This window comes from Dipodomys merriami, unplaced genomic scaffold (assembly GCF_024711535.1).
Source record: "Dipodomys merriami isolate MVZ:Mamm:240054 unplaced genomic scaffold, mDipMer1.0.p SCAF_70, whole genome shotgun sequence".
Classification (NCBI taxonomy): Eukaryota; Metazoa; Chordata; class Mammalia; order Rodentia; family Heteromyidae; genus Dipodomys; species Dipodomys merriami.
The window spans coordinates 3,539,852-3,566,170 of NW_027206291.1; the positions used below are offsets into that span (position 1 = coordinate 3,539,852).

Here is a 26,319-nt window from a genome sequence, read left to right on the forward strand (position 1 = left end):
TCAGAAAATGCAAAGACACAAATGTCTGCAGATCTCTCATCTGTCAGGGTATAGTATACAGGATCAAGACTTCTAAAGCTGGGCACCAGTGGTTCACACCTGTAATCCCAGCCACTCAGGAGGCTGAGATCTGAGGACAGCAATTCAAAAGCCAGCTGAGGAAGGAAAATTGATGAGACTCTTATCTCCAAGAAACAGAAACAATAAAAAGCAGAAATGCAGCTGTGGCTCAAGTAGTAGAGGTCTAGCCTTGCTCAAACAACAACAGCAACTCAAGACAGCACCCAGGCCCTGAATTCAAACCCAGGACAGATATTTTTTAAAAAAGACTTCTTAATTACTCTCTAACTGTAAGAAAACGATCGACCCTGTTAAAGGTAAGCACATAGCCTCCTCTGTCTACCACTGCAGCACATCTACAAAAGGCACATGCATTTCAGAGCATCGGCCCTACACGAGGGCGGAGAGCACGCAGAGCCGAGTGACAGGGAGGCTCCAGCCACACCTGTCAGCAGGAACTAAATAAAAGGTCAATAATACCGTGGCGCTGCTGGGTTCAGAGAGTCAGATGCGCGCCATGGCAGCCAGCCCCCGAGGAGGGCAGTGTCCGTGGCCAGTGTCCGTGGGCTGGGCTGGGCTGGCACACAGGTTGCTGGGTATGGAATAGTATTCAGGGGCAAGCAGAACCAACTCCAGGCTCCTGCCAGCGAGTGATGGAATCCCACGGGCACCACAGGGCAAAGGAGCCAGCTCCCAAGGCTTCTGCGGGTGACAGGAGCAAGCCAGGCCCACTACGGTGACCCACAACAAATGGGAAGCAGTGTGGGGCTGGCCAAGGGGAGGTCCCAATTGCCAAGAAATAGGGAGCCTGCAGGGTGCTGTGCCATGTGCAGATTGATCGATCGATCGATCGATGACAAGGGGGTTTCAGGAGGCTGCACACCTAAGAGGTCAAGTTCACTCCTGTGTGCATTGCTCAAACACAACTCGACCCGAGCAGGGCAGGGCAGAAATCGTGCAGCTTGTTCTGGAAGGCCCTGCCCTCTGGTCTGGCTCAGGCTAGTCTTCCCACAGGTGGACGGGCTGCCATCTCCAGGACAAGGGTAGTGATGATGACACCACAGTGATTAGAGGTACTAAGGTAATCTCTTTTCATCAAGGGCAAACTGAGGCTAGGAGTCTGGCACTTGTGCCTGGGATCCCATAGCCTGCTGTGGCTGGTAGGACTCCGATCCAAGGCAGCCTCCTACTCACCAGCCTGTTGCTGCTGTAAGTCTAGCATGGTTCTACCCGTGTGGCCCCAGGGCCTTTGTACATACCGTGGCTGGCGAGGACCGGGCAGTGTGGGCCAGGGAGTGTCTTGTGCCGTCCATCCCCCCGTGGATGAGGTAGGCTCCCGCGCTGGACACAATGGGGCTCCCCCCAACATCCATGGTGATGCCCACCATGCTGTGGGAGGGGACAGCTGGGGGGGACGAGGCTGCCACCGTCACCTGGGCACCACCTGGGGCCTCAAAATAAGAAGCTGCGCTGCTGGGGGCGTACATCTGAGGCTCGGGGTTGTAGGCGTAGGCTGTTCGTCTATAGGAAAGAGAGAAGTCACTGTGGAGCTTTGCCCCAGACATGGCCAAGTTCAATGCCAGCTGCTGAAGACATCTGGGGCCACAGGCTGACTCACAGAAAGCAACCGGGGGAGAGTTCTGAGCAGCTGTGTGCCTACACGCATGTGTGCGTGCATGCCTGCTTGCGGCATGTGAGGTGATGACAGATACAGGTCTGTCATGGCAGCAGCAATCTACGTAAGGGAAGAAATGCATGGAACTGGACACACATGCGCGTCTATACCCACGTGTGCACACACCCCAATTCCAAACGGATAAGCAAGATATCAAAACGCAAGCCAATGGGTGAGCCAAGGGCCTCGGACCTCAAGCCACAAAAGCTGCATAGGTATACATCATTTTCTCCACAGAGTAGAACATTCTAGAAGTCCTTAGGCTGGGTGTAATGGTATAATTTTAGCCATTGGGGGCTGAAGCAGGATTGCAATTCCAGGCCCAGGCTACACAGTGAGACTGTCTAAAATCCAAACAAAATAAGACCCAGAAAATTCTAGAAATCCTGTAGGAGATGGGTTCTGGCAGCTGCATGGAGGCTGTGTGGAGGCAGGGGGAGCGGAAGGGAAGTGGGAAGGCCTGAGGCAGAGCCCCACGGGCTGTGGCAGGGGAAGGCTCTGTGGGGAGGAGGCCCAGGGAACACATACATGGCTCCATTGGTGTAGACGGCGTCCCCCCCTTCCACGTACTGCACCTGCGCCGGGTACACGTGCTGCACCTGCAAGGACATGGTGGGCACAGAGGGGCTGCTTGTCAGTCCCACATCACCAGGCGGGAACACCCCCTGCTGGCCTTTGCAAACCCAGCCATCCAGCTCCATCCCTCCACCCCTTCCCCAGCCCACTAAGGAAGAAGACCCAGGGAAGGCAGCCATGGGAAGATGCCATTTTGTACCAGCTGTGGTGGCTCACACCTGTCACCCCAGGGAAAGTGGAGAGTGGAAGGACGGGCCAGGGAAAGAAGTCAGACCCCTTTCCAATCAATAACTTGAGCACAGTGGTTCACCTGCCCGCCCAGCTTCGCAAGAGGCTGAGACAGGAGGGCCATGCCCCTGGCCCCAAATGCAAGAACCTGTTTGGAAAGTAACGATAAAGAAATAGGGGCAGGCCGGGCGCTGGTGGCTCACGCCTGTAATCCTAGCTACTCAGGAGGCTGAGATCTGAGGATCGCAGTTCAAAGCCAGCCCGGGCAGGAGAGACTGTGAGACTCCTATCTCCAAAAAACCACCAGAAAACCGGAAGTGGTGCTGTAGCTCAAGTGGTAGAGCGCTCGCCTTGAGCTGAAGAGCTGAGGGACAGCGCCCAGGCCCAGAGTTCAAGTCCCACGACCGACAAAAAAAAAAAAAAAAGAAAAAAAGAAATAGGGGCAGGGGGCGTGGCTCAAGTGAGAGAGGAGCAGCCTGGCAAATGCATAGCCCTGAGTTTGCTAACAAAATTAAAAATGCCATATCCCAGCAGGCCCGGAGGCAGACAGCTGTCTGGACCCCCGTTTTGCTGAGGTGAGCCGTGGCTGGCTTCTGCTGTCATGCCCAGGGACGTGAGGTTGGCACCCTTAATCTGTGCTGGTGAGGGCAGGATGGCGGCAGCGGGGGTGGAGGGTGCAGGGAAACTCCTAGTATCACATACGGGTCCGTGGCGTCTGTGGGGAGGGGCCTGCCTCGATGGGCCTGCTGGGAGCCCGTTTCCTTCAGGGTCTGCAAGACTCTACTTGTGCCAGTCCCAAGGTCTCAGACACCCGGGAACACCAATGGCCTACCAATGGGCTCTGGAACGGAAACCTGACAAACCACCTGGGGAGCTGAATCTAGCTCAACCCGTGTTTTGTAAATAAAGTTTTATTGGCACAGCCACGCCTCTCCCTCGTGTGTCATTCATTATAGCCGCTTTGGCTCAGCATTTGTGTCCAGCCACTGAGGCCCACGAAGCCAATTCTGGCCTTTTCTTGACAGGATCAGCTGTGGGCTGGAGAGCCCTGGGTGACCCCACTGACCACCTGTGGTGTGTGGGGACCCGGCAGGTGAACCCACACAATGCAGTCTGGCTTTCCATCTCCCCTCGGCTGCCCCCACTGAGGGAGCAACCCCAAGGTCTTTTGGGGCATGCAGCACAACTATCTGCAGTCAATGATGAAAACGTTCCAGAACATTCTGGGATAACAAGGGCAGAGCGCTAGGGAGAAGGTGCTGTGGTTACCTGCTGCGGCACAAGCTGAACTCTGGGCAGGGTGAGGGGCTGCATCGGGGCGCCCTTGGGCGCTGAGCCCACGGCCTGGACCAGTACCCTCTGGAAGGAAGGACGCACAGTTAGACTCACAGAGGTTGGCACTGCACTGGGCACACTCCACCTACACATGACTGCCTTAGGGAGACCCAGGGCTGACAGAGGAGCGCTGCAGACAGATGGATGGACAGACAGACACGCGTGGCTCACTGTGGCCAGCCTTGCCAGGACACCTGCCACCCCACACGTGTTGTCCATGCGCTGTCGGCACACGCTGGTGTGCGCATGCCCTCTGGTGAGGGGCTGTGTCACAGAGCAAGGGTTACCTGTGGGGACGCTGGCACAGGCTGGGCGGCCGCCGCTGGGCGCAAGGCTACGGATGCTGGCGAATCGGATCCACCCTCGGAACTCTGCATGCTCAGGTCTAGAGGAGAGAGGGAGGGGGGAGAGGTCCCGGCTGAAGCCAGGAACACAGAGACACAGCCAAGGTCTCAAGATGGGCCAGCCACAATGACCTCCACTCTTCAAAGTCCAAGGGCAAAGTCCCTGCAGTACCAAGCAGGGGGAGGGGAAACAGGCTGCAAACTGTCCCCTCGAAGAAAAGAGGGGAGACAGGGCTGGGAAGGTGGCTCAGTGGTAGAGCACTTGCCTTGCATGCACGAGGCCCTGGGTTCGATTCCTCAGCACCACATAAACAAAAAGAAAAAAGCCGGAAGTGGTGCTGTGGCTCAAGTGGTAGAGCGCTAGCCTTGAGCTGAAGAGCTGAGGGACAGCGCCTAGGCCCAGAGTTCAGGCCCCACGACCAGACCTGCCCCCCCCCAAAAAGAGAGGGGAGACAGAGCAAAGAGTACATCTCCAAATATAGAACCTACAAGGTACCTGCAACCCCTGAACAGCTGCACTTTGAGGGGCTCTGGACCACTGTTTATTCATTTACCAAGCAAATAAAAAACTCTTGGCATGTTTGCCGTTCATACCCACATCTGCCACCTTCAGTGCTTTGGTCTCACTGGCATCAGAGACAGGATGCTTTCTTGTTACCGGGTGTGGAGCAGGGGCCCTGGCCTCTGCATCTTGCGCCAACACAAGACAACACGAGTGTCCCCAGACACAGCCTAAATGTCACCCTCAGCTGAGAGCTGCTGGACTAGGCACCAGATAGTGGCATGAAGAGGGCGCCAGGAACTGAGACCATCACCCTGGGCTGGGTAGAAGGGCATGGACATTTTGGCAGTAAGTAAACACCTTCCATCCATAGAAATCTGTAGTCCCATGACAGGATGAATGTGGATTTCTCTGCTGTAGGACCAGATACCTCTCAAATAAAGTTAATTGTTCTAGACCAAGTTGGGCTCACACCTGTAATCCAAGTCAGCCAGGAGCCTGAGATCTGAGGGCTGTGGTTCAAAGCCTCTCCAGATAGAAAAGTCCATGAGACACCCCTTCCTCACCTATTTCCAATGAACTAGCAAAAAGCTAGGCTGGAAGTGTAGCTCAAGTGGTAGAGGGCCAGTGGAACAAGCAAGCTGGGGTTCTGAGTTCAAAGCTCAGTACTTGGAGAAAAGAAAAAAAAATCCTATACTAAAACGCCACCAGAGGCAGGAAGCCTGGAGCCGCAAATGCAGGAGGATGATGGGTTTGCGAGAGACTTAAGGGAGGGGCAGCTTTGTGGCCAGGCCTGTGGTCTTTGTGATCGTGTATCCTGGTCCTAACTCTGTGCTGTCCCCAGAGTGGGATCCTCCCAATCGCAGCTTCTCCCATAGCCGGGGTGCCAGGGGTGCACCACTGGACACAGCTATAGGTTGAGAAGGAGTTTTGTGAGCATTTCTGTCCTGGCTGGTTTCAAACTGCAATCCTCCCATTCTTAGCCTCCTAAAGTAGCTGTGATGACAGGCGTGAGCCAGCAGTGCCTAGCAAAAGCCTTTTTTCTATTTTTTTTTTTTTTACCAGTTCTGGGGCTTGAACTCAAGGCCTGAGCACTGTCCCTGAGCTGCTTTTGCTCAAGGCTAGCACTCTACTACTTGAGCCACAGCACCCCTTCTGGCTTTTTCTGCATATGTGGTGCTGAGGAATCGAACCCAGGGCTTCATGCATGCTAGGCAAGAACTCTACCACTAGGCCACATTCCCAACCCTTCTTTTTCTTCTTAACCTGAAGTGAAGCTGCTAGGAGGGCAAATACTAATTTTCCCAAGGAGATCAGAAAGGGGGTGTGTTGAAGGTGTGGTGGACATGTCCCCTGACTTGTTCTGCCCAAGCTGCACCTTCCACTGTGTGCTCCACGCAGTTCCTGGCGCTAGATGGCACTAGAGCTACGCCGTGGTGGCGGCGGCACCCACTCTCTCATGCTGGGATCTCCCTCCCCCTCCCCCACCCCCACCTGGAGGGGCCGGATCTTCCCCCTTCTTCTCCCTCCCCGCCACCCCCTGGCCCTGCCAGGGGCCAGGGCCCCCTCTCCCTCCCTCCTCTTCTCCCCCACCCCCGGGTCCAAACTGGTGGGGTCTTGCAGCCCTTGCTGCAGTCGAGTGCATGGTGGTGTGTGTGGGGGGGAAATAGCTTCACTGGACCAGGACCACAGAGGTGGAATGGAGGCGTGGCTCAGGTGGTGGAGTGCCAACCAAGGAGCAAAAGCAAGCATCTGATAGTCAGATAGTCAGATACCTGTGGAGTCCTGAAAGTCCACAGAGCGCAGGGGAAGCCGGCCTGACAGATGCCAGGTCCTGTGCTGCATGTGGGAATCATGCAGCTCCAGCCCAAGTCCTAGGGGAGATGCCTGCTCCCCAGTTCGGGGAATCACTGCGGGGGATCACTATGGATCATGGGGAGGGATAGATCACTACAGGGCATCATGGGAGAATGGATCACTGTGGGGGATCACTGAGGATCACTGGGGTGTCACTATGGATCATGGGGGCGTAGATCACTGCGGGGGACCACGGGGGATCACTGCGGATCATGGGGGAATGGATCACTGAGAATCTTGGTCTAGTGACAAGTACCCTCCCTGAGTCCTCTAGGGGGCAGTGATTTTGTGGCCTTCTGCCGGGAGCATGACCCAATGGACACAGAGCAGCCTGGGGCCCTGAGCTGTCAGGGGACAGAGATCAGGGTGCTGGGGATCCCTGGAAGAGAAAGACATCTACAAGGGGTGAGTCCCCACATCTGCCTACAGAGTCCATAATAATCTTTGCCAACTGGCTAAAGCACCCAGCTGGGAGGAGATAGCAGGGGTGTAGGGGAAGCCGGCGGCTCAAGGATGGAGAATGGAGATGGGAATGGGCTGGGAAGCTAGGTAGGTGAAAGGGCTGGCAGCCGGCTGGGGGACGGGGAAGGGGAGGGCTGCCCGCCGGAGACATGGCAGGCACACCACATGTGAGTTTCAAAGCCAGTCTCGCCACCAACTGCCAGAAGGAGCAGCAAAAGGCAACTTCTGCTTAAGAGCAAGACAGGCTGGTCACCAGCAGGGGGCAGACAGGAGCAAGGGAAAGGAATCTGTGTAAGAGGATTGAACACAGAAGAGTCTCTAGCAAGCAACAAACTTCCAAAGAACCAGCTGGGGGCGTGGCTCCAGGGCTGGAGCCCCTGCCTAGAAAGCACTCTGGGTTCACACCTCTTTGGTATCACCAAAGAGGAAAAAAAAAAAAACAAAATCACTAAATAGAAATTCTAGATAGCAAGTCTCAAGTACATTTCAAAAGAGTGGAGCCATACAGGGTACATTTGTGTTTTAACTACAATGGGATAAATAGCACATTATTAAGATGGAAAATGGCAAAGATTTGGGAAATTTTAAATCTATGAAAGCTCACACCTGTAATCCCAGCTACTTAGGAGGCCGAGATAGGAAGATGGCAGTTCAAGGCTAGCCCAGGGCCTAGGCGCTGTCCCTCAGCTCTTCAGCTCAAGGTGAGTGCTCTACCACTTGAGCCATAGTGCCACTTCCGGTTATCTGGTGGTTTATTGGAAATCAGAGTCTCACAGGCTTTCCTGCCCAGGCTGGCTTTGAACCGAGATCCTCAGATCTCAGCCTCCTGAATAGCTAGGATTACAGGCATGAGTCACCGGCACCTGGCAATGTCCTGCTTTTTATTGAGTGGGGGTCTCACTTTTTGCCACAAACTTCAATCCTCCCAATTTTCACCTCCTGAGTAGCTGGGATTACAGGCACGACTCACTGCACCAACATATGAGTCCTTTTTATAAAAACACAATATAAGCCAGGCGTCGGTGGCTCATGCCTGTAATCCTAGTTACTCAAGAGGCTGAAATCTGCGGATTGAGGTTCAAAGCTGGCCCAAGGAAAGTCCATGAGACTCTTATGTGAAATTAACCACTAGAAAACCAGAAATGGCACTGTGACTCAAGTGGTAGAGTGTTTGCTTTGAGCTAAAGAGCTGAGGGACAGTGCCCAGGCCCAGAATTCAAGCCCCACAACTGACAAAAAAATAAAAAATAAATAAAAACACAACATATTCCAATATTCAAAAAATGAAAAAGAAAATGTGAATGTCAAATATATTTTTTGTTTTGTTTTGATTTATTTGTCAATCATGGAGCTTGAACTCTGGGCCTGGGCACTCTCCCTGTACTCTTCAGCTCAAGGCTAGTGCTCTACTACTTCAGCCACAGCACCATTTCTGGTTTTCTCCTGTTTTTTTTCTTTTTTTCTTTTTATTGGAGGTAAGAGTCTCACAGAGTTTCCTGCCAGGATGGCTTTGAACCATGATCCTCAGATCTCAGCCTCCTGAGTAGTTAGGATTACAGGCGTGAGCCACCAGCGCTCAGATGAATGTTATATATTTAACAAAAATTAACTAAATTATTGGAAAAGTTGCTACAAAGAAAACTATGGCTGCAGACAGTTCACTGGTGAATGTTAGCAAATACTGAGAAGGAACGAGTAAATTCCATAAGAAAATGGAAAAAGAAACCACTTGTATTCGAACTTGGTAGATACCAAACCGAAGTTGTTTTTTGTTTGTTTGTTTGTTTGTTTGGGGGGTTGTTTTGCCAGCCCTGGGGCTTGACTCAAGGCCTGGGCACTGTCCCTGAGCTTCTTTTCCTCAAGGCTAGCACTCTACTACTTAAGCCGCAGCACCCCTTCTGGCTTTTTCTGTGTATGTGGTACTGAGGAATCAAACCTAGGGCTTCATGCATGTTTAGGCAAGCACTCTACCACTAACCCACATTTCCAGCCCTGAGAAGAAGTTTGATAAAGATCCTTCATGGAAGTATTTAGATGATGTCTCTGATGAGCATGTATGTAAAATCACCAGTGGAACATGGATAGTTAAGTCTAGCAGTGGACAGCCAGTAGAACCTGTACTGAATTTGCCAGTTCACTTTTTTTCTTCTAATGAACCCTTCTTTCTTCCTCAATGGATTTTGACAAAGAAGTCAAGGCAACCAGAGAAGGGAAGTCCTCCACACAAAAGTGCTGGTGATAAACTTTACCGCTACCTCAGGCTGCACTGCACATCACACTTACACAAAAAAACTTCTGAGAGGGGAAAAGAAGGGGTGAGCAAAGGGTTTTCTAGACAGGACACAAAGAAATATGCATAAAGAAATTTAACAAAAAAAAAACGGGGTTGGAGGCTTCAACCATTGGCACTAGCCAGTGAATGAAAGCATCAGGTACAGAGTTCAAGTCCCAATCCTGGACCTAAAACAAAGAAGAAAAAAAACTTGAAAAGTAACATTTCAACACGTGATCATAAAAACCGCTGCTCATGTTAAGATACTCGGAGATCATGGCCAGGTGAGCCACAGTCTGGGAAAACATGCAGCCTATAAAGGGCTCTTACCACAGTGTGTAATTGTGCCTACAATTACTAAGATAAACAACCCAATAAGAAAATGGGTGGAAAGCGCCAACAGGCATTCCACGAAGAAGCATACCTGGATGCGGCAGAGCACAAGAAGCAGCCCGCCCCTGCCCACAGGAGCCACGCCCTCACATGAATTAGCCCCGCCCCTGCCCACAGAAGCCACTCCCTTCGCATGGGTTAGCCCCACCCCCTGGTTTACATGAGCTCCTCCCCTCGCATAGACTAGTCCCACCCCCTGGCTCACATGAGCCCTTCCCCTCACACAGATTAGCCCCGCCCCTGCTCAGAGCCCCTCCCCTCGCACAGACTGGCCCCGCCTCTGCGCAGAGCCCCGCCCCTCACACAGACTGGCCCCGCCCCTGCTCAGAGCCCCTCCCCTCGCACAGACTGGCCCCGCCCCTGCTCACACAAAGCAGCCCCTCTCACATTGCTCGCTAGGGAAATGGGAATTGTGACAGGAGACACGCCTCGCACCCCTGCACAGGGTAAGCCTGCCAACACCTAGCTGTCGGGGTGTTGCCCTTCACCGCCCTGCCCGCTGGCTCTGGCTGTGAACCAATGGGCCATTCCGGAAACCGGCCAGCAGTTTTCTGAACAGCTATGCTACCCTGGCCCCCAGTGCCCCTCCCAGGAATCTCTCCACGAGACTGGACTTGCTGCCCACAGACAGGCACAGGCATGCGTGTGGAAGTTCTGTTCACAAGAGCCCAAAGTAGAAACAGCACAGGCCCCTCCTCCGGAGCAGGAGTCTAGACTGCATAACCCCAAGATGCGCTTTAATCCCTAAGTCAACCCTCTACAAAGAAACCAGGTTGTGGGGAACCGGCTCGTTCATGCGGTGGGATGGCACTGAAGGACACACGGTGACAGCTCACATCCATCCAGAGGGCAGATGTGGGGTGGACACAGCTTTCACATTGGGGGCCGCTTTTCTGGGGAGATGGTCACTTCTTATATTAGGGTGTGGGTCACACAGACTACCATTTGTCAAAGCCAGCCAGCCGTTATCTGTACATTTGCTGTGTCTACATTTTAGCAACTGAAAACCTGTTGAGAATCCAGAGTGAAGGATGGATGTTGTGGGGAGAGGGGACCAAGGGGATGCCACAGGGGGTTCACTTTGTGCATGTATGGAACTGTATGTGAGAAAAAGCTAAGCAAACTCACCGCACTGCTCTTCACAGCCGGCCCTCCACCCACTCTCTGCCAGCATGTCCACCTGTCTACGCCCACCTGCCCGTCAGTCGCTCTGTCAGGTGGGCTTTGGGGCACACAGTCCTGCTCACTGTGCCTCCACAGCTCACGGCTGGTGATGCTGAGGGTTCAGAAATGATGATGTGAGTAGATGTGTCTCAATCCTGAACCTGAACTTGTCCGGGGATGGGGCTCATAGGCAGGACCTGAGCCAGCTTTGTCACACTCTTGTGATTTCCCCTCTCCCCTGATGAGCAGACAGGCAGTCTTCCTCTCCTCCTCTCCCCCCCTCCTGCCCCCGCATCCCCTCAGATGGGCTCTAGGGTACCCAGGACTGCCAATGAAAAGGAGAGGGGCTGTGGACACAGATTGTGTCCTGGTGGTCCTTCTCACAGGCCAGGAGTGTTGTTTATAAACGAAGTGTGATGGAATTGTGGTCTGGCCAGAGATGAGGGTGGACAGAAATAAAGCAGGAAATGCAGAATCAGCACGGGACTCCCACAGCAAGGCTGCACCAGCCTTTGTAATCTTTGAAACTGCATTTGACCTTGAACTTGACCTTTTGGAGTCACTAGTGCGTGCTTCAAATGCGAAGCAAAGGGCGGGCCTGGGCTAGGGCCTCTGGAATGACTGACTGCCCAGGGCACAAAGGGAAGAGCCCGTTGTTTTCAGGAAAACACTCCCGTTGCCTGGCAACCAGCAAGGTCTGGACAGGAAGTGCAGCCGCAGGGAGCACTTCTGGGCCCCGTTCCTGGCCCTGCCTGACTCACTGCTGTCTCTCTTCTATCCTGCCCTGTGCCCGCCAGGTGGCGCTGCCCGCTGCCCCTCGCAGCAGGATGGCTTGGGTGTTTAGAGCACTGGATGAGGAGGCTGGAGCTCAGCCCTGGTGGCAGGCTAGCTTCTGCACTGGGAGCCTCGCCTGTCCTAACCACACTGTTTATTCTGAACAGAGGGAACAGGCTGGGAACACGGAGCTGGTCACAGGGTCATGGTGGTGACCAGGAAAATCCTGTGGGGTCCTTATCTCAGCACTCTGCAAGCTGAGGGCTGGCTTAGGACCTGGGATGCATGACTGAGACTGTGTCCTCTGGCTGGAGGTGGACTCCCACCTCCCAATGCCAGGTCATTCCCTGGCCATGGCAAGGTTCCCAGGTTACAAATGCAAGGTGTAGCCTCCATACCATATGCCTGATTAATCTTTTTTTTTTTTTTTTTTTTTTTTGCTTATGTGGTGCTGGGGAATCGAACCCAGGGCCTCATGCATGCAAGGCAAGTGCTCTAACATTGAGCTACCTTCCCAGCCCCTCTTCTGAGTGGCGTTCTGGGCACTGCGGGGGCTGAGCAGTGTCCCTGGCCTCCACCACTCCATGCCAAGAATGCCTTGGCATAGTTGTGCCAGGCATGGCCCAGTATTGTGAATGGACACGTGGTGTCTGAGAAGGGTGGACTACGCCCGTGAAGTGCCAAGGGCAGGAAGAAGGGCAACTCAATGGTTTCCAGCCCTCAACCCCTTGCTGGTCCTGTCTTGAAGCCATGTGATTAAACTCCAGGCCTGGACATTGTCTCTGAGCTTTTTTGCTCAAGGCTGGTGCTCTACTACTTGAGCCACAGCTCCATTTCCGGCTTTTCGGTGATTCATTTCTTGCCTCTTGAGTAGCTAGGATTACAGGCATGAGCCACCAGGGCCCAGGTTACATGATTTCTTTTTTAAACTAGGAATCAGCTTTTTGTTCCTCTTCTTAGAACTCAAGCAACTTAGTTTCCAACAAGCATAAATTCTGTCTGAACTGGGGTGCCCTCCAGCTCCCCATCTCAGGTGAAGCAATGCCGGAGGCTGATTCCCCAGCATACTTTGTCCCCAAAGAGGCAGAGGGAGAAATATCAGAGACACACACATACCCACAACCACAGTGCACGTGTGCTCACACCCATACAAACACACACAATGCACATGTACACTCACATACAAACATGTAATGTATACATCGTGTGCATGCATGTTCACATACAAAATATACATGCATGCACACACAGGCATGTAGACACTAAATGTGCATGTATGCACATGTACATGCACACATGCACACACATACCAGCAACCACACTTGACGCTGTGAACAGGAGTGGAACGGTGCCAAGCCCCCTGAAGCTGGTGGGGGTCTCTGCAGAGACTCTTCTGCAGGAAGACCTCGACCCCTCCCCACAAGAGGAACCCGTGCTGCGCAGCACGCCTTCATCCTTACACATAGGGGAGGGACTCCAAACACTGCCTTTCTCCTCCACAGCATCCCTCCCGCTCTCTCACCTGCTTTCCAGTGCCCCTCTTGGCGTCTATTCTGTCTCCTCGCCTCCTCCCTCCTCCACCTCGGGTCCCCATGTCTCCCTCTCTTCCTAGCGCCCCAGAGCCCCCTTGCAGATCACACTGTATGGGGTGCCCAGAGGCAACAGAGATAGCCAAAGCCCAGAACATTTACAAAAAAAAAAAAAGGCTGCTTTCCCCCTTCTAGAAAATTCTAGAGCCATCTGTCTCCTTGAGAGCACCCATCACTCAGCAGGACAGTGTCCACAGGCACGCCAACCCGGCCTCTGCAAGATGCCAAGTCTTCTCCATTTGCTCCACAGTTGGGCCGGGCTACTCCAGCATCTTCACCCCCCTCTGGAGCTTCTCTGTCCGTCCTTGGGTCACTGTTCACCTTGTGTCTCCACATGGCACTTCCGGGTCATCTGAACTTGATCTCTGTTGTGGTTAGAAACCTGTGCATGGTGGCCCCTCCAGTGGCACCTTTCTGGTCCCCTAGTCCCCTGTCCCTCTTGGTGTGGTGACCAATCACTATACCCTCAAATGACCCAGCCAGGCCCCTCTCCTGCTATTCCCAGACCTAGGTGCCCCTGAGGTATCCCACAAATCCCAAGGGAATCCTCTGCCCACTAACTCTGCAACCCCACCCCCTCCATAAGCCCCTGGGATTGCTGGGGGGTCTGAGCCACAGCCCTACTCTTTCCACCTGACAGACCTTGTATCCCCTGATTCCATCTTTGTGAAATGATTTGGGGAGCCCCTGCCTACACCCAGCCTCTGCAAGCCAACTTCCCTTCCCATGATTTGAAGATAGCAATGCCCAGCACGCCCCCATTTAACACAAAACACAGCTCCACGCATGCAGAGCGCCTGAACAGAGGGCTCTGGGTAGTCTGGATCAGGTGGGGCCCTGAGACATTTGGGGTGAGGGTTTCTGGTCCTTTGCAGGTGCAGGTCAAAGCCACTCATCCTACACCTAAAGCCAAGAGCAGCTCCCATAGTTCTGACCAGGGCAATTACCCCCAACACCGGGTAGGACCCCTTGGGGCAGAAGCCCCCCCCCCCCACCTCACTACACGCCACCTTTCACAATTTGGCAAGCCATGCTCCTCGTTCCTATCATAGGCTGTCCCCTTGGGTAGCTTCCTGACTGACCAGTCCCCTTTGAGGAGCCAAGGCCCAGCTCTCTGCCCCAGCCTTCCCCCTCCAGCAGGACCAGGGCAGCAGGCGGCCTCCACCTCTATCCTCGACTAACCACACGACTCGGCTGTGACTCAGGTCACTTGTAGGCCTGGCTTCGATGCTGGTCCCTCTGCTTGCTCCCTGATCTCACCTTTTATAAGGCTGCTGTTATTTTTTTCAATTTCTGAGTTCAGATATATCTGCAGTATGGGGTATTCATGGTGCTGTTTGCACGCACTCCCAGTGAACTCTGCACCAACTCACCTCTCCACATGTGCCCTTCCTTCCCTCCCTCCTCCCCCTTTGCATTAGGCTGTACTCCCCTATCTATACAGATACACGGAATGACCCTCCCTCCTCTCCACCCTCAGTATTCTCTCCTGACCCTCCCCCCTGCATGTCCCTCTCCTACCCAGTCCTACTTTTACATCCATATCCCATTATTCTTATTATTGGTGGCAGCAGCTGTCTAGAAATAAGAGCAAATGGACTGCATGGAATTCAAAAGTTTCTGTACAGCAAAAGAAAACAATCTCCAGAACCAAGATACACCCCATGGAATGAAACATCTCCCCAGCTATTCATCAGGTAAAGGATTCATATCCAGGACATACAAAGAGCACAAACAACTAAACAGCTAGAGAACAAATAAGCCAATTAATAAATAGGTGAGCCAATAGAACAGTTCTCAGAAGAAATACAAATGTGGGGGGCTGGGAAGGTGGCTCAATGGTAGAGCTCTTACCTTGCATGCATGAGGGCCTGGGTTCGATTCCTCAGCACCACATAAGCAAAAAGAAAAAAGCTGGAGGTGGCGCTGTGGCTCAAGTGGTAGAGCGCTAGCCTTGAGCTGAAGAGCTGAGGGACAGCGCCCAGGCCCAGAGTTCAAGCCCCATGACTGGCAAAAAAAAAAAAAAAAAGAAAGAAAGGAAGAAAGGAAGAAAGAAAGAAAGAAAGAAATCAAGCCTAGATCAGTCACATGACAGGTGAGGCCATAACCCTGGCCCATGCCAAGTGTGCAGTGATGGAGTACACCCATGGGTAAAGTGTCAAGAGGCCAACTGAGAAGGAAAGTGGCAAGGAAGGCTGTTTGTTTTCTGGGGAAGGGAATGCTTATGCCCACAGCTGGCCATAGCATAATTTTGGGGAGCACAGGAGCAGTGCTCTGGGAAGGATTATCTTTAAGCACAACTCTGTAGCTACTGTCACAGGCTACACTATGAGTCCTGGGGTTTTAATCAATCTGGGGTGCCTTTAAGTGGGTGGGGTGACTCCCTTCCGCCCCAAAGCCCTGGCTGCTGTTGGCCCTTACTTGTGTTGTATACCAGGGCTCCTCCCTTTCATCTGCTAGATAACACAGAGAGCGTCCGTGATAAAATGAGCTGCAAAAGGGAGCTGGGACATGTGTTCAACACTTTCCAAGATGTCATTTGAACAGCTGCTTTGCCACAAGTGGGCCACACACTTGGGGCCTCGAGCTCCACGAGGAAAGTGAGCTGCCCTGCCGGCAAAGGCACAGTGCTTAGCTGGCCCTGTGGCCAGGGCTGTTTAGGGTCAAGGCGACCTTGTGGTTGCTGGGACAACTACTGGGACTGCACTTGGGGTAAGACAGCAGGGTGAAGTCCCCACCCAGGCTGCAAGGCGGACAGTTGTCAATTTATAGCCCTGGCGTGGGGGACGAGGGTAAGCGGGGTGTCAGCTCACCCAAATGGAGCTCTGGGACATGTTTACCTAAGTAACCAGCCTGGAAAACAACTGGTACCCGAGGGTGGGAAGAAGCAACCTGGGGCTGCCAAGTGGCCACGCCAGGGCACTGCCTGGTTAGTGGACACACACATCTTCTCTTCAAATGCATAGTCCACACACCCAGCTGTCACTGCAGGTCTCAGCTGCCAAACAGGAATAGCTGGGACTCAGAACAAGAAGGTACTAGATTCAGGTCCACTGTGTGTGTGTGTGTGTGTGTGTGTGTGTGTGTGTGTGTGTGTGTGTGTGTGTGTGTGTGTGTGTGTGTGTGTGTGTGTGTGTGTGCGCGCACGCGCGCATATGCCAAACAGGAATAGCTGGGACTCAGAACAAGAAGGTACTAGATTCAGGTCCACTGTGTGTGTGTGTGTGTGTGTGTGTGTGTGTGTGTGTGTGTGCGCGCGCATATGCCTATGTGCACGCGCATGTACTTCCACTATCAAGCAATCCAGTCTTCAGGTCTGCCTTTCTCATGTATTTGAACAGAAAGAATGAGGCAGGGTGCTAAAAAAAACCCTGCAGAAACTGCAGATTCATCAGTGATGGACAGCAGGGGGCTGGCCAAGTAATGACTTTATAAACACGAGGAATTAGATCAGGAAAGAAATTCCACTTAAGAGGAAAATGAATCCCCCCTTGGGAGCGGTGTGGAGCTGAGTCAATGGACACAGGTTTATTTCGGCAGTGCCTTCAGGGTGTGTGCAGAGTGAGCAGGCACCCCAGCCCAAGCTGTCTTGCGTGTGGACCCCCAGTGGACTCCTCCACCTGCCCAGGCCATTCAAACTCACTCATAATCTGATCACAGAAAATGTATGCAGATGTGCAATTAAAACCTGGAGTCTGCAATCTTGGCGCTGTTTGCCCGGCCCTCATTGTTTGCTGAGTAACAACGGTTGCCAGGGACAACGCAGTCCACTCCCGTTTCCAAGCGCCTGTTGCTGGGCAACAGGGAGAATACCTCCCAAACCAAACAATGTCATCCCCAAAGCAACCCCCTCTATCTCATATTAACCAGATCTAAAAAAAAAAAAAAAAAAAAAAAAGAACCTCCCAAATATGTAATCTATTATTTTCAGGAGCCTGGAAAGAAAGGCAAATAATCTCTTCTCTATAGTAACCGAGGGAAAACAGTTTACCATATTTGTCCTGAAATAACAAGACCCAGGAAGGAGCTGCTCAGGGCAGAGCAGCAAGAGGGCACCCCAGGAAGGATTTCAAGCCCTCCTGGGCTCAGGAGGAGAAAGTGCCTTTTTCCCCAAGAGGAAAGAATGTATTTATTACCACACCGAGTGGGGCGGTTCATAGTGACAAGTGTTTTCTAGGCAAACTGGAAGGAATCATGGTTACTATTGGAAAAAACATGTAACATTAGAACAGGGAATGCCCAGTTCACAAGACTTTCACAAAACAAACTCACACGGGAGCAGTGCGTGGACCGTGGACCGCTGACCACAGTCCCGGGACGCAGGGCCCAGGCTCTGCCCAGGATGCTGGGTGTCCCCTTCACCACGTTGCCCTCCCTGCCCAGGGATGGGGAAGAAGCTGCCAGGCCTAGAGCTGCCCTCAGATGGTAGGACTCATGGGTACTCTTGACCTGTGAAGGAAAACAAGCTCATCTCAAGCCAAAACGGCTGGGCTCCAGTGGCTCATGACTGTAACCCTAGCTATGCAGGAGGCTGAGATCCATGAGACTCTTTTTGTTGTTGTTGTTGTTGGTCATGGGGCTTGAACTCAGGGCCTGGGCACTGTCCCTGAGCTCTTTAGCTCAGGGCAAGTGCTCTACCACCTGAGCCACAGTACCGCTTCAGTTTTCTGATGGTTAATTGGAGATAAGAGTCTCATGGACATTCCTGCCCGGGCTGGCTTTGAACCGTGATCCTATATCCTAAGTAGCTAGGATTACAGGCAAGAGCCACTGGCGCCCAGCTCCATGAGACTCTTATCTTCAATTAACCGCCAAAAAGCCAGAAGTGGAGCTATGGCTCAAGTGGTAGAGTACTAACCTTGAGCAAAAAAGGTCAGGAACATCACTCATTCTGAGTTTAAGCCCTAGGACTGGTACACACACACACACACACACACACACACACACACACACACACACACAGTCAAGCTGCTCTGGCTGTGTCCAGAGCATGGGGTCCCCTGCTGTGATCCTGGGGTGCATCTATTTTGCATGTTTTTTTTTTTTTTTTGTCGGTTGTGGGGCCTGAACTCTGGGCCTGGGCGCTGTCCCTCAGCTCTTCAGCTCAAGGCAAGCGCTCTACCACTTGAGCTACAGCGCCACTTCCGGTTTTCTGGTGGTTTATTGGAGATAGGAGTCTCACGGTCTTTCCTGCCCGGGCTGGCTTTGAACCGCGATCCTCAGATCTCAGCCTCCTGAGTAGCTAGGATTACAGGCGTGAGCCACCAGCGCCCGGCTTTTGCATGTATTTTGCAAGGGGAACATGGAGCTCTACTCAGTGGTCTTAAACCACTGTGAGCCTTGCTCAGGTGTCCCTGTTCAGCTCATCCAGAGGGAGCTTTTGATGTGCAGCTGTGAGTCCCCCCCTTCCTATGCATGGTATGCATGGTGATGGTCAGCTTGGACACCCAAGCTGGGGCTTCATTGTGTCAAAGACATATTTTCCTCATATAAAATAATATTTTAGGGCTGGGAAGATGGCTCAGTGGTAGAGTGCTTGCCTTGCATGCATGAGGCCCTGGGTTCGATTCCTCAGCACCACATAAGCAAAAAGAAAAAAGCCGGAAGTGGCGTTGTGGCTCAAGTGGTAGAGCGCTAGCCTTGAGCTGAAGAGCTGAGAGACAGCGCCCGGGCCGAGAGGTCAGGCCCCATAACTGGACCCCCCCAAAAAAATACATATATATTTTATTATCATACAAAATAATATTTATCAAAATGAACTCCAAGAAATGGAAACAAGATTTTTTTTCTTTGTTGCTGTTTTTGTTTTTTTCTTTTTGTCTTGTTTGTTCATTTATCTGTCTTTGAGAAGGTATGGGGGCACAGAAATGAAGGGACAAAGGTGAACAAATGCAGCAGTGGTACTCTCTGGACACTATGTGTAAAATGAACTAAATCACCTGTGGGTGGAGAAGGGAGAGAAAACTGGGAGAAAGGGAGGGAAGAGAGGGGGTGACATTGTCCTAAAAGAAATGTGCTCTTTATCAGACATGTAACCAGTCCTGAGGCTGGAACTCAGGGTCTGGGCACTGTCTGAGCTTCTTCTGCTAGCATTCTACCACTTGAGCCACAGCTCTACTTCTGGTTTTCTGGTGTTAATTGGAGGTATGAGTCTCAAGGCCTTTCCTGCCCTGCCTGGCTTTGAACTTTGATCCTCAGGTCTCAGCCTGAGAGTGGCAGTGAGTGAGCACCTGTCATCCCCACTACCAGGGATGCACAATGGCTGGTGCAGGGGTACACACCCGTCATCCCCAGGGACCCAGGGAAGCACAAGAGCAAGACTAAAATGAGACTCTACTTCAGACATAACCAATGGATGGCTGGTGCCAGATCAGTCATGTAAGCTTTGCTACTCAAGAGGCTAATATCTGAAGATCTAGGTGAGCCGCCCAGGCTGAAAAGTCCAAGACAGCCCATCTCCAGTTAACCACCAAGAAAGGACAGGAGCTCAATGGCAGAGCATGTGCAGAGTGAGTTGGAGGCCCTGAACTCAACCCCAGCACCCCAGGGGTGGGGCAACGTTTCAACTAGTTTGAGTGGCTTTTCAGTCATGTCAAACTTGGGGTGGGCTGTCACGTTCCCCATCCAGCACTTTGCTGGTGGGCAGGGCTGGGTAGGCCTCGGGCAGGTGTCAGGACCCCCAGGTGTCTCCACCCCCAGGCCAGTATTCAGTCAACTCCAAAACACAGAGCAAAAGGTAACTTCAGAAAAAGCGGAGTAAAATATTCTGAAAAGGTGGAGAGAGAAATGGATAATTTTTTTTTTTTTTTGCAATGGGCTATGCTCTTGTCGTTCAAAGCCTCTAGGACCCACTTTCTCTTCTGGCTTCTAGAAGGTTCTAGCTAGCCTGGCCACTGCTCCAGGCTCCACAACTCTTGAAAAGCACTTATTGACAACTCAAAAGATAAACCAAAAATTCCCATCAAATGGACTTTGAAAGGATTCAAAGAAGGGAAGAGGGAAGGCTGGGCAGATCAAGCCCTCTAGGGCTTACTACACACTGGTATAAGGGAAGGGCCACAGTTCTGTGTCATCAAATTCAGTTTTTTTGGTGGGTCATAGGGCTTGTACTCTGGGCATGGGCGCTGTCCCTCAGTTCTTCAGCTCCAGGCTAGAGCTCTACTACTTGAGCCACATCGCCACTTCCAGTTTTCTGGTGGTTTTTAGTGAAGAGTCTCACGGACTTTCTTGCCCGGGCTGGCTTTGAACCACGACCCTCAGATCTCAGCCTCCTGAGTAGCTAGGATTACAGGTGTGAGCCACTGGCGTTGCTCAAATTCAATTTTTTTTTTAAAGCATGCTTAAGATTAGCTCAGCCATGTGCCAGTGGCTCACATCTATAATCCTCACAACTCAAGAGGCTGAGATTTGAGCATCACAATTTGAAGCCAGTCCAGGTAGAAAAGTTTGTGAGACTCTTATCTCCAATTAACCACACACACACACACACACACACACACACACACACACACACACACACACACACACACACACACACACACACACACACACACACACACACACACACACACACACACACACACACACACACACACACACACACACACACACACACACACACACACCCCTGAAGTGGAGATCTGGTTCAAGTGGTAGAGTGTTAGCCTTGAGCAGAAAAGCTCAGGGACGGTGCCCAGGCCCTGAGTTCAAGCCCAAGGAACTGGAACACACAAAAATAAAAGGCCAAAGCTGGGTGCAATGGTGAATGACTAATTCCAGCTCTAGGGTGGCAGATGCTGGAGGATTCAGTGCAAGGAGGTCAGCCTGGGCCATAACTCGGCAATAACTTGAGTTGGGCGCTCCCTCGGGGTGTGAGCTCCCTGCAGTGGGGCTGTCAGGGGGTCTGGGAAGGCACACACCCAGGAGGGCTGGCCACTCTCCTTAGCTAGAGAACTCTAAGTGTGGCTTTCACCCATCCTTCTCCACGGGGAGCTGTGGCCAACCACAGAGCAACTTCAGCCACTCAGCGCAGAAGCTTGTTTCTGCCACAGTCTGGGCTCTGGGGCAGCCACCCTGCCACCATCCAGCGGGGCCCTGGTTCTGGTTCTGACTCACCCTGGCCCTGAGTGAGGGGCAGACCACCTGAGACAGCTTTGAGTCCATCACTATGGGATGCCATGGGGCGATGTGGGGCAGCTGGGGCTGGGGGCAGGGGCTTGGGAGCTCCAGGAGCCTGGTGCTGGGGAAGTGGGGGTCACAGTAGCACCCCTTCTTTACTGTCCTCTCCCCTTCTTATACCAGAGCCCCCTTCCTCCCCTCCAATACACACATGTGTCTTGTCAAGCCTGGTTTCCAGGGCCGGCACGGGGCTGTCCTGGAGGGACCACAGCCCGCTCTCGGGAGCCTAGGCAACTCCATCATCTTCCATGCACTCAACACAGCCTGGCACTGCCCCAGGTGCCCACAGCAAGGTGGGGAATCAGACTGGGTCCTTGCCCATCTGGGGCCATCACACGGGGGACAGACACCAAGGACAGAGAATGGCCACAGATGGCCACCACTGATGCCACGTGCTGTGCGGGGCAGGGGAAGGGTTGGGTGACAAAGTGGTATGGGCAGATGGGATGGGGAGGTCACATGGGGCCACACAAGGTCATCTAGCACAGGAGGCCAGCTAGAGGCTGGGGGACACTGGGGGCCCAAAGCCATGTCCCCAGACTCCCCATGTTGAGGTCTTAGGAAATGGGGGCGTTTGGAAGGGGGCTACTTCCTAAGAACCCAGAAACCCTCTGCCTCCTTCCATGGTAGATGGACATAATGAGAGAATTCAGAGAGGCCTCCTAGAGCCCGCCCCGCGGGCACCCCACTGCAGGCTTCCCCAGACCAGGCCCCGCCGGCACCCCACGGCAGCTGAGGGGGAAGAGGAGAAGGGAAGGGGACACACTGGGGTCTCTGGCTTCCTTGGAAGGCTTGGGCTCAGGGCTACCCCTGGACACTTCAGAAGCATCAATAGTGACTGAACACAGAGCACTGGGAAGGGGGGAAAAGGCAGGGGCCCAGAGGAGAAAGGAACCTGGGGGGGCTGTGCTAGTGGGGGGCGGGGAGCACTGAAGTTACAGCCAGTGAGATTTGCTGTGGGATTCAGGGAGGGAGGGGAGAAGGGGAGCCTGGGTGGACCCGAGCCTGCAGCGCTGGCAAGGGGAGCCCCATGGGTGAGAGGGCACCAGCTCGAAGCATGAGGTGCTAAAGGTGCCCATCAGACAACACCCCAGTGCCACTGCCTCAGGGACAGACAGACGTCACAAGGCTGGAAGTCTGCAGACTCTAACTGGAAGGAACAAGTTGTTGAGGCCCCATCTCCACTCCTGTGCCTTGGTGGGGTCACCTGGAAAATGGTGCCGATGAAGCAAACAAAGAGGACCCTCCTCACCCTGTACAATAGCTCACACCTGTAATCCTGGCTACTCAGGAGGCGAATTCATGGCAGGAGGACCTAGGTCAGGGGCTGCCCCAGACAAGGCTCAATCTGAAAAATAAACTAAACTAAAAAGGACTGGGAACATGGTTCAAGTGGTAGAACAGAAACACCAGTACTGCCAAGGGCCAGTGGCTCAGGCCTGTCATTCTAGCTACTGAGGAGGCTGAGATCTGAGGATCAGGGGTCAAAGCCAGCCCAGGGGCAGGAAAGTCCATGACTCTTTTTTTTTTGGGGGGGGGGTCTGGTCATGGGGCCTGAACTCTGGGCCTGGGCGCTGTCCCTCAGCTCTTCAGCTCAAGGCGAGCGCTCTACCACTTGAGCCACAGCGCCACTTCCAGCTTTTTTCTTTTTGCTTATGTGGTGCTGAGGAATTGAACTCAGGGCCTCAGGCATGCAAGGCAAACGCTCTACCACTGAGCCACCTTCCCAGCCCTCCATGAGACTCTTATCTCTAATAAACTACCAGAAAAACAGAAGTGGCGCTGTGGCTCAAGTGGTAGAGCACTTGCCTGGAGCTGAAGCGCTCAGGGACAGCGCCCAGGCCCAGAGTTCAAGCCCCACAACCGACAAAAAACAGAAACAAAAACCCAAACAACCAATACTAACTATGGAAACAAAGACCGCTCCTAAGCTCAAGGTCATGAGTGGCTGGAGGATCGGTGTCAGAGCTGCCCATGAACACAGCACAGTTGCTGAGAGGGGGCAATGCACCCCACTCGTGTAGCCACTAGGTGTCAGCTGGGTGACCTCAAGCGGGGACTTCCTCTCCACACACCATTTCTTCAAGGTGGATGGAGAGGGGTGCTGCCTGCCTCAGGCACTGCTAAATGGAGCCTAGCACGGGGTTCAGGGAGCCCGCACAGAGACCAGTTTGCATGTCCCCCAGCACCACTGCTGCGATTCACGGTCTGTGTGCCCAGGCTCCGTCTGCTGACTTTGACCTAAATATCAGAAACTCTCCAATTCCAGCGGCGCAGGCCTGCAAATCCCAGCTGTTCAGGAGGCAGAGATCAGGAATAGTGAGGATCAATACCAAGTGGAGCAAAATGTTATCGAGACCCCATCTCAACCAACACGCCTGCTGTGGTACTTCATGTCCATCACTACTGGGAAAGGACAGGTAGAAGTTCTTGTCCAGGCTGGCCCTAGGCAAAAAGCTCAGATGCTATCTGGAAAAATAACCAAAGTGTGTGTGGCGGGCGGTGGGGGGAGGGGGGACCAGCCATGTGTGAGTCCAAACCCCAGCAATGGCCCCCCAATATTAATGAAACGAATCTCTGAAAAGCACTTGCGATTCAAAGCCCAGTCATCTCGACGCGGCCCTCAGGGAGCACCTCCCATCGGGCTCTGCTTGGTCCTGGGCATGTGTGGGGTTCATCATCTTATCAACTAATTCACCCTTGAGCCCCCCAGGAAGTAGTGCTTGTCCAATGATCAGTGCCCGGTGTCTGCAGGACAGATGAGTGGCCTCTGGGACCCCTCCTCCAAGCCCCCATGGAAAGAGGAGCAAGGGTACACATCATGATGGGTGGAGAGACTTGAGACTTGTCAACAAGCCAACTGGGGGGGTGAAGCTGACAATGGCAAGGGGTAGAGAACTAGTCAAGAAGGACTGGCCATGGAAGATGTAGAAGAGAACTGGAAATGGCAGGTGCAAAGTCCCTGGGGCAGCACAAGGGAGGAGTTAGAAAGGTAATCAGGGCCCTGCCTGGGGCCTGGTCAGATGTCTGGATTTTATTCCAGTGGCCAAGTGAACCTCACACACACAAGGCGGCGGGGCTTTGATTTAGCTCACTCTTCACCTCACAGGGAGAAAACAAAACCCACACCCAGCAGCTCCCAGGCATCTCGTACTTTCTACTTTTTCATAATTAGTGTGCTTCTAAGACCTTGCTGTGACATTGCGTGTTTATATAAATAAACCAAGTGGCACTGGACCCACTAAGCTAACTGCTAATCTAACTACTCAAGGTAAAGGTCAGGGATGGCTTCCACAGATGTTCTACGCAGGTAATTATAAAACCTGTGTGTAAGTTCACGTGGGGGCCCATGGCCTCCGATGAATTTCAACCTTGGCAGTCCTAGGGTTTGAACTCAGGGCCTTGCTCCTGCTAGGCTGATCAAGTACCACTGAATCACACCCTCAGTCCCATTTTTTCACTGATGATTTCTAGACTAAGGTCTTGCTTCCATCTAGGTGTGAACCTGAGCTGTGATCTTCCTACTCTTAGGCTAGGATGACAGGCATGCACCACCACGCCTTGCTGTGAGTTGAGAAGGGGGCTTGAGAATTTGTCTGCCCGGGCTGGCCTCACACCATGATCCTCCACTCTCAGTGTCTAAAGTAACGAGGATCACAAGCCCGAGCCACTGGCTCCTCCTGCTCATTTGTGCCCAAACACAGAGCTGGACAGAGCCGGGCCGCTGTGGGCTGACGGGCATCTGTTCATGGGGTCCTTGGATGTCTTCCGCTGTGGGATTATGGTGGATGGTGCTGCCATGGACCTGGGGTGCACACACTACTTGTTCCCATGCCTGCTTTACACCGAAGCAGATGTGCAGGATCAAGGTTCACTTGACCTCCGTGGCTCAAGTGGTAGAGTGGAGCCATGCCTCCATGGCTCAGGGAGCCCCAGGCTGCTTCCCACCTTCTGAGCCCACCAAGAGTGCACAAAGTCTCTGCTGCCTCCACACCCTGGCCAGCACTTTTGTGTGGGGTTGGAATAAAAGCCATCCACAGCAGCAGCATCTTCCGTGGCTTGCCATGCGTTCCCGGGGATCTGTGGTGCTAGCAGCTTCTGTGCACCCTTTCTGTATCTTCTGGAAGAAGTCATGTCCATTCTCTCACAGAGCTCTTTTTCCAATACACAAGAGTTCCTTTTGTTGTTGTTTTAGCAGTACAGTTTGAACTCAGGGCCTTACGTTTGCCAGGCAGGCACTCTACCACTTGAGCCATGCCTTCAGCCCATGTTTCGCTTTATTTTTTTAAATAGGGTCTTGCATCTTTGTCTAGTGTGTCCTAGACCACAGTCTTCATACCTAATGTCTCTCACATTGCTGGGATCACAGATATGCACCACCACACCAGCTTTCTTGCTGAGATGGGGGTCTTAACATTTTTTGTTTTTATTTTTGTTTTTTTGCTTGTCCTAGGGCTCGAACTCTGGGCCTGGGAACTGTCCCTGTACCTCTTCGTGCTCCAAAGAGCCACAGCACCACTTCCTGCCTTTTCTGATTAGTTTACTAGAGATGAGTCTCACGGACTTTTCCTGCCAGTGCTGGTTTCAAACGGCAATTCTCAGATCTCAGCCTCCTGAGTAGCTAGGATGACAGGCGTGAGCCACTGTGCTGGCTAGTTCACAGTTTTCTTAGATTGGCCTTGAATCGTAATCCTCCCAGTGTCTCCCTCCAGTAGCTGGATTACAGCTATGAGAGCCCATAGGCTCTGGGTATGTCTTCTCTCATGTCTTTCTGTAATGGTAGAAAAAGAAGGGTTGGCTTCTGCTGTGGGGATGGGGTCCTCAACCATTGAACCGGCCTGCCATGCTGCTGGAGGAAGAAGCAACCCTGCACATGGTGAGGTGGCAAGTTAATGCGCTCCCCATCCCCA

General features: G+C 52.9%; 1 protein-coding gene across 3 annotated transcripts in view; it reads right to left on the reverse strand.

Moving 5' to 3' along the window:
• The window catches only part of Rfx2 (regulatory factor X2), a 67,995-nt gene that overhangs the window by 24,496 nt on the left and 17,180 nt on the right, over positions 1–26,319 (reverse strand). For 2 of the 3 annotated variants that reach the window (XM_070008264.1, XM_070008267.1), the window contains exons 2-5: positions 4,162–4,259; positions 3,809–3,898; positions 2,264–2,334; positions 1,320–1,581 (exon numbers count right to left, since the gene is read on the reverse strand). In XM_070008264.1, the coding sequence (XP_069864365.1) occupies positions 1,320–1,581; positions 2,264–2,334; positions 3,809–3,898; positions 4,162–4,251 (513 nt within the window). In that variant the 5' untranslated portion in view covers positions 4,252–4,259. Of the gene's footprint in view, positions 1–1,319; positions 1,582–2,263; positions 2,335–3,808; positions 3,899–4,161; positions 4,260–4,812; positions 4,892–26,319 lie in introns of those variants that run through there. The other variant, XM_070008266.1, reaches the window with a different exon arrangement.